The sequence below is a fragment of the Olea europaea genome, unplaced genomic scaffold (assembly GCF_002742605.1).
Source record: "Olea europaea var. sylvestris unplaced genomic scaffold, O_europaea_v1 scaffold823, whole genome shotgun sequence".
In the NCBI taxonomy this organism is placed as follows: domain Eukaryota; kingdom Viridiplantae; phylum Streptophyta; class Magnoliopsida; order Lamiales; family Oleaceae; genus Olea; species Olea europaea.
In genome coordinates, this window is record NW_019266669.1 from 145,575 (window position 1) to 153,931 (window position 8,357).

Genomic DNA, 8,357 nt, shown 5'->3' on the forward strand with positions numbered 1-8,357 from the left:
GTATTGGACTACTTCCATTCATCACGTCTCCATTTTCGGTGATCAATCATTCTAACACTTTCTCATCTACTTTCGACTTTAGATATTTAGCTGGAGATTGTAACTAGATTTATACGTCAGGCATCCAAATTATTGTTTCGTCTTCAAATTATTTAATTAGTAGTTTCAAACGAATTTGCTGATAAAAGATCCAAAATTGTGAAACCCCAACTTATTTGTTTTCTCCTTTGTAGTTCTACGCGAGAGACCCATAGCCGATACCACGTCTTTATTTGGTTCATTGAGTGTAAACATTTCATGATAAGGTGCTCATTTTTGTTCCAAACACTTGGGCGTGGTAAGCCACAATATTTTTCTATGAGGAATAAAACAAAAAATTGAAAATTAGAGAGTAAAATCAATGATAAAGTCGTTTTCCAGATACTATTTTCATTATCTTTATAATGACATTTAGAAATTCTCCTTATTTTTGTGGCTGCTAAAAACGATGGTTGAAGTCACTATTTCTACGAGTCACGTCGAACTATAATTCTTGGCCTCCTCATACCACAACGCGGCGGGACGAGAAGGAGGTCATTTACATCCTTCCAGGCCCATTAGAGGTTTTCGGGAAACGGGCAGGGCAGGGGCGGGACCTTCCTATTTAATTAAACATTTATTTTTTATTATTCGATTAAAATTGGAAAACATAAACTTAAAATAAAATAAAAAATTTCGGAGCATGTACGAAAAATTGGAGCAGAAACTATGTTCTCTCTCTCCCTCACGACACGTTCACGATTCTAGGACATAAAATTTTGTATCTCTACTTCTGGTAAGAATTAATGACAAAAGAATTTCTCGGGATTGAGTAATTGTATTTAGTACGTTTACGGTAGTAGAAACGAGTGTAAGCATGTGCTGCATGTCATTACTCGAATTAAAATAAAAATTAATCTCAAATAATTTTGTTAGTCATTGTATTTATTTATAAATTAGTCAAAGTGGCATTAAATTAAATAAAAGATATTTAATTAAATGACTCACTTAATTTTACCTTTCATTGAGCCTATTCATCTAAATTTGTTTTGTAATTCCAATAATGCTAGATTATCATTATTTTATACATTATTAACCAGAATAATGTTATTCAGCACTATTGGTATCAAACACCAGTTTAAGCGACAATTGCATGATATTGAATGATAGATTCATTTAAATTTAATGTCACGTGATTTATTTAATTGAGAACATGTTAGTCTCCCATTATGAGGGAAATTATAGAATTTTAAATATTATTTTTTGAAAAATGTGTGGTTAAAATTTAAAGAAACTTTATTGATTCATGTGTACAATATTTTATTGTGTGAATATATGATGGAAAATGTTATTATGGCAAATAGTTTCTGACAAACATGGACTGAATATATCAGATGTGTTCACTAAATTGGGTCTAGACAATATTAACATAAATGCCACAGCAATAATAGATTCGATTCAAGATTCACATATCAAAAATATGCCCTTTGATTCATCTGCATGCCAATGGGATCCACAGCCAGTGCATCGATCGTGTCTTGTACATTACAGTGGGTCCAATCAAAATACATAGCATTATTATTGAAGCCTGGATGAGAAATCTGTGTCTATACCGCACGTTGGAGAGCCAAACGAAGAGTCCTTACAACTTCTTTCAGCGACAAGCTGGATTCTTTCTCCATCTTCAACAGAACAAATTAGTTTTTAGTAAAAGTAATTTAATTAAAAGCAGGAAAAGAATACTATCATCTTAGAGATTAATTATTACCTCTGCATTAATGGTAATATCAAGAGCAAAACTTCCAAAGGATGAGGCATTCACATTGACAATTGAGAGATGGAGCCTTTCTACCTCAGCAAGTAGTTTTGACAGAATACCTTTGTGCTTCTCACAGTGGATTCTCAGAAGAATGTGGTTGTTGCAAACTTTAGCTTCGATTTCCGGCAGCCCTGAGCTGTTATTCTCGTCGGAAGATCCATCATCTTCCACTAAGAGCTTTGATTTCTTAACAAGCACCACAGATTCCACAGTTTGTTTTGCTGCTTGTTCCTCAAACGCCTTCACACGCTCTTGAAGGTGTTTCACATACTTAATGGCATCTCCCAGTACAGAAGTTTTATCCACCTGCAATACCCATAATGCTCAATATATAACAATCTTGATTCTTGTGGCTTTTATAGGCAAGAACAAGGACCGGTACTGGAGAGTGTTAAAGATCAAAAACAAGGTAAAATCTTATCTATGGGGAGATGAATGGACTGCATCAAAACCAAGGAACTATGCTTATATATACCTTCTTGAGGCCCGGAACTAAGGCTGAAAGAGCAACAAACCGTTGGCTGAGCAGCTCCCGACGCTTTCTTTCGGCAATTATGTGATCATAGGTTTGAGATGGCGGCCTAACACGACCATTTTTCTTTGTTGTCTGTGCGGTTTTTATAACCTCTTCAGGGCTTCTCAAAGCTTCAGAAACTGCTGCCTTTTCTTCTGGATTCAAGGAACTTAAGTTATATTGCTGAGGACTTCTTGTAGGAGAATTCGAATTGCTGAAATTGAGAATGATCGGAGTAGTAGAAGCAGCTGATTCGAAATTAGGCATGCAATAGTCATAATAATTATTAGGCTTCTGCTGTTTAGGCGGTGGTTCAAAGGAAATTTGAGGTGGCTCCATGCCTGGGGAAGTGCACAAGCTTGAGATTGAGCTGCAACTTGGAATCAGATTCAATGAAGAAGAAGAGTTGTTTCCTGGGGATAAATCTTCTCCAAGAAGAGCATTCAGTTCTTCATCAAACGTGTCCAGGAAATCAATTTGGTCCTCAAATATTGAATTATCCATTACCTGTAAAGCAATTATGTTAAAATGCAGCAAAACACGGTTAAAATTATTCGTATAGTTTGTTAAGGTATAGTTTCTTACCATTTCAGAGAAGCATGAGGCTGCTGAGATATCCATTATTGATGCTTGGTTTCAACTTGCTGAGTTCCTGCACACAATGAATGAAAATAAACTACAAATGAACGACAAGTAAATTGCATAAAGAAAATAGAAGAAATGGACTCCTGTGAAGGAGGTTAATCTGGAAAAAAATAATAATATGCAGATAAGTTTATTTTTCTTTATTTCCTCTTTCTTTTCAATACTTTTGACGCTAATGAATAGAAGACAGATATCTGAATGTGAAAACAAGCTAGTTTAGTCCTCACCCTTTGTGATGGACTGAGTTGTAGTCTAACAAGGTTCTTTCTTATATAGAGATCCAACTAAAAAGATTCATCTTTTCTGGTCGGTTAGAAAACTTCAATCTTTTGTGGTGTACAATTTTTGGCAATTACGTAGTAAGATGCAAAATCTTCGTCTGCTACAGTATTGAGTGGCCTCGGTCCAGATGCTTCCTTGCCAAGGGCAGCTGGTATTGTGGATTTTTACCTTTGGTTTTGTTTTAAATTTATTAATCTCAAAAACAGTTTTTAACTTTTCAAAAGTACACTATACGCATCGAAATTTTTTGTCATTGATGCTCTAACTATTGTTGGCAATGACTTCTAGTGAGAAAGTTTCAAAGGTAAAAGTCCTATTGCTAATTATCAAAAATGAAACTTAACGAACAGCCCGCTACAATCAACAAAGAAAAAGAAATTAGTTTTGAGAGTACAATTTTTTTTTCTTGAATTTCTATCATAAATTTTATTTTATTTAGCTTGTTTGAAGCTCATCAAATTCTCCAAACAAATTGGTATTAAATATTACTTTTATAGCATTTTAAAATAACGTGCATTGCACGTTCAACTTTCATTAGTTTTAATCAAAAGTATGAAAAAGTATTTCTTAATAAATAATTAAAAATATATATATATATATAGTTTATATAATGAAATAAAAATTTTAAAATAGTATAAAAGGATAAATGAGACGTATGGTAAAGCACCTGTTATGAAAATGAAACTGGAATAAATTTTCTGGTGATTCTTAAAATGAAAAGGAAATATCTCTATAATTGTCCTATACGTAAGAGGTTCCATAATTTGTCCTATATTTAATTTCTAAAAAAAAATAGAATTTCCATGTTGCCTTCTATAAAGCTGCAACTACAAGTAAATTATTTAGAAGGGTCCACGATCGCGGACTACTGCAATTTGTTTCTGATCATTTCCCAATATTTGGGTGATTAGCCATACCGTTTGTTATATCATGTGGAGCAAAAAATTTATTTTAATATTCATATTATTTATTTACACATATTATTTAATGTCACGCTCCATTGTGTACGAGGTCCCCAAATTAGGAAAATATAAACAATAATACATCGGATATGATTCACACAATCTTCCTCTTTTTATTATTTTTGGGTTAGGCACATGCTAAAAGAATAATTAATAAAAATTGAGCCTAGAAAACTTTCCACATCTAAAAATAAAAGTTGAATTGCAATCAAGGTATCAAACCTTTCATTTTAGAATAGATTTTACCTAAATATTTCATTTGTACCACCAAGGCACCAAAGCTTTCAAAAATTCACACCCAGAGACTAAATGGATGTGTTGGGTTTTGATAGCTAATAACTCCTTGAGCAATGATGTTAAATTGTTAGTTATTCAATCGGTATCAACCAAATAATTGAAGTTAAATATCAATACCTCAAAATGGAACGACCTGAGCCTATAACTATTTTGGGCCATTGGAAGTAGCTTAATTCAATTAGAATTGCTCATGACCCAACCCTTCACTTCTTGGATGGCTTTTGGTGTTTGGCCCACTTATTGGTTATCTATTATTGTTTCCTTTTTGGACTTAATCTAAAAGCCTAATATATCACTACATACGGGCAGTCTCTTTGCCTTGAGAAAAATGTTATTGCCTTGAAGAAAAAAATACCTGCTTCTCTTTTCTATTTTGTGCTATTATCTACCTTCATTTTTCTCTTCTCTATCCGATTCTTTCTTTTGCCTTTGTGGTTGCTGTGCGGCGACAATAACCTCTCACCGTTGTGTCTTTGTGGGCAATACAAAAGTAACCGGAGTTTGGGTGAAAGTTGTAAGAGATTGAGTTATTATTTGGTGGTGTCGATCTTGGTTGGTTTGATAAAACAGAGCTTGGAAGACTTTAGTGATTGATTATTTTCTTTACATTTGATATCAAAGTCTTAGGTATGTGAAAATCTGTGTTTTGGGGGTAAAAAACTAACCAAAAACAATCCAAGAAACATAGCAGAAAATAGAGGGAAAATTGTTCGATTTTGAAAAATTTCTGTCGGACCTATTTCTTCATTTCTCATTGAAACCACTTATCTGTTGGATGAACAGAGATCACCGACATTTTTAGCAGACCAAGGCGTACCTAGGTGGGAGGCATTTCACTGTCGATGTGTGGAATTTCGATGACCACGCGTGTGGGCACGTGGGACCTCCTCCGAAACAGTTTCTTCAAGTAGTTTCCTCCGGACAACGAGATGGACCTTGTGGTGGTTTTCCTTTTCAGTTATTGGTGCTGCTTGGACAATTTTACCCTTGTGCATTTAGGATTCACTTTTTTGCTCGATTGGTTGCTGTAGTTGCTGGAGACTATATAACAAATAATGGTGATCCTAAAGTGAATTACTTGTTCCAATTTATGGAATCAGATTGGTCCGCTCCAGTATATTGAATTATTCCAATTTAAATTTCAACATTAGCACATCATTGTGTGATGTGACATTAGAATTAAGGTTATCATGAAAGAGTAACCTTTGCTTGTGTTAACATACCTTCGTGTTGCATTGATTATTATGTTAAAACACTTGGACTTGACCCGTTTAGACATTTCCTTGATTTAGGATTGCGAATCTTACAAATTTGGGAATTTATAACGGTGTATACTGCGCCTTAGGATTACTTTGTATAACCTATTTGCACTTTGATTGTTATATTTTCTCAAAATGTCTTCACATTTCAAAGTTGAAATTTTTAATGGGAAATGAGATATTTTAATTTGACAACAAAAGATGAATAAGACAAAAAATTTCAAAAGTATAGATAACAAATTTTCTGCAAATTTGACAGAAACACAAAAAGATAAATATGATGAATTTGCTTACACTTCAATTATTTTACACTTATTTGACAGTGTTTTGAGGAAAGTTGAAAAATTTGACTCTACAAGAACTTTTACAAAAGTTGAAGGACTATATTTACTTAAATCCACTCCTAATAAGTTTTACTTACTTGAACGGTTTTTCAATTTCAAAATGAATCTTTCAAAGGATCTTGATTTAACAAACTTGTTCAAGATATTGTTTAACTGTGATGAAAAGGTATCTAATATGTACAAAGCCATTATTTTACTTAATTCTATACCTGATTTATCTAGAGAGGTTAAGAATGCATTAAGTATGGTAGAGACACCTTAACAACCAAGATTATCATAAATTCCCTTAAGAGTAAGAAGATAGAGATTAAGACTGAAAAAGAAGATAAGATGAGTGGTAAGTTACATATGATGAGGAGTAAAATGAAATTTAAACAAATGAATCTGGGTAGAGCTCAAGACAGTAGTGATTCGAATAGTGACTTTAGTGATGAGGGTGATAAGAAGAAGGGCGAGGGATGGGACAAGTCTAGTGATAGACGGTGTTATAGTTGAGGTAAGGCTAGACACTTTATTAGAGATTGTCCCAAGAAAAAGAATAATCAGAAGGGTAAAATGAGAGGTAAGGCGAATGTGGTTACGTGGTCGAATGATGACCCTAGTGAAATTTATCGAGAGTAAACCTAGTTACTGCATGTGCATCTGTGTGTAATTCTTTCTGCATATATGTGATTGCTTAATTCTTTTACACGATTATATGCTACATTTCAATATGTTTGATATGTGCATTTAAATGAATTTGAGGCAATATGATTATTTTTTGTAATTATTTGCATCCATAATGGATTGTGATACGTTAGTAGTGTATTGTATGTCTATTGGTGAGATAGAGTAAAGATGTCTAGAGGTACATTGGTGGTTTGTATAAAAGATGTGGAGCGTGACATTTGGATCACGAATGAAGAGGTAATCAAATGTCTAGAATCATTTTTCTGTGACTGACCTTGATCAGGTGGAGTGTGAGAAAGACATTTTTATCACTTCTATTAAGTGGAGACATATTATCCACTTAGATTGGGAGAAGTAATGTGGTGATAGAGGATTATCCTAAGAACTTGGGATCTATTATGACTTACCAGTTAGACATGAGTTGAGTGATCAATCTAGTGAGCATGGTGGGTGATGAGAGAAGATATGCATTCTCAAAGTGTGAGCAACACGGAATGAGATACGATAAGTGAGGTGAGATCTTTTCATATGGTCATTTATGCATTTATTGCATGTATTTTTTGACCACTTGATTGATTAACTTAGTGCTAATCTGTTGTTATATATGAACGCTTTTTTGAAAAGATTTGTCGATTATCCTATGTTATATCACCATTGCATGATTATTTGTCCTTAAATATTCATTGTGATTATTTGCTCCTACTTGAATGTTTTTTTACCTTAGTCCTGGTGAGTACATGGAGCAGGTATGATATGTGTTTCAGGTTCGAAATACTAGGTAAGGTCTTTGATCACAATTTTACTGGTTACCTTGATTATGCAAATACTAACTGTGTTTTGATTGCTTGCAGGTTATTGGGTATTAAGGTGGAGATTTTATTCGATTTTGATACCCAAAAACTCCTTGAACAATGATGTTAAATCGTTAGTTATTTAGTTGATGTTGACCAAATGACTGAAGTGAAAAATCGACACCTCAAAATGGAACAACCCAAGCCTATAACTATTTTGGGCCATTGGAAGTAACCTAATTCAATTAGAGTTGCTCATGGCCCGACCCTTCATTCCTTGAACGACTTTTGGTGTTTGGCCCATTTATTGGTTTTCTGTTGTCTCTTTTTTGGGCCCGATCCATTACTTAACCTAAAAGCCTAATCACTATATATGGCAGCCTCCTTGCCTTTAGAAAAATGTTATTGCCTTGAAGAAAAAATATTGATTGCTCTTCCTCTGCTTCGTGCTATTGCTTGCCTTAGTTTTTCTCTTCTCTATCAGGTTCTTTCTTCTACCTTTGTGGCTGCTGTGTGGAGACAATAACGTCTCACCTTTGTGTCCTTTGTGGGCAATATAAAAGCAACCGGAGTTTGGGTGAAAGTTGTAGGAGATTGGGTTTTTATTTGATAGTGTTGATCTCGGTTGATTTGACAAAACTGAGTCCAAAAAATCTCTTGGTGATCAAGCCCTTGTTTGAGCCCCATTTTGATGGGGAAAATGAATTTTGGAATAGAGTAGTAATGTGAAATGTGTGGCTAAAAAATAAGGAGTGAA

General features: G+C 34.1%; 1 protein-coding gene across 2 annotated transcripts; it reads right to left on the reverse strand.

Annotated features, from left to right (window-relative positions):
• Positions 1–1,395: 1,395 nt before the first annotated feature.
• On the reverse strand, positions 1,396–3,333 carry LOC111391691 (transcription factor bHLH18-like). 2 transcript variants are annotated; one of them, XM_023016940.1, is made up of 5 exons: positions 3,224–3,333; positions 2,937–3,003; positions 2,313–2,858; positions 1,787–2,143; positions 1,396–1,700 (listed from the first exon to the last, which is right to left on the reverse strand). In XM_023016940.1, the coding sequence occupies exons 2-5, from the start codon at positions 2,970–2,972 to the stop codon at positions 1,626–1,628; spliced, it is 1,014 nt and encodes a 337-aa protein (XP_022872708.1). In that variant the 5' UTR covers positions 2,973–3,003; positions 3,224–3,333; the 3' UTR covers positions 1,396–1,625. The 2 variants fall into 2 exon arrangements, with proteins under 2 accessions (XP_022872708.1, XP_022872707.1); XM_023016939.1 differs by having other exon boundaries at positions 2,937–3,226.
• Between the last annotated feature and the right edge of the window lie 5,024 nt (positions 3,334–8,357).

Bases quoted from the DNA above. Each gene is read 5' to 3' on its own strand.
- LOC111391691 (XM_023016940.1), bottom strand. From the start codon at position 2,972: ATGGATATCTCAGCAGCCTCATGCTTCTCTGAAATG. The intron at 2,859-2,936 runs GTAAGAAACTAT...ATTGCTTTACAG, and splicing joins CCTCATGCTTCTCTGAAATG to GTAATGGATAATTCAATATT. The intron at 2,144-2,312 runs GTATATATAAGC...TGGGTATTGCAG, and splicing joins TAGTTCCGGGCCTCAAGAAG to GTGGATAAAACTTCTGTACT.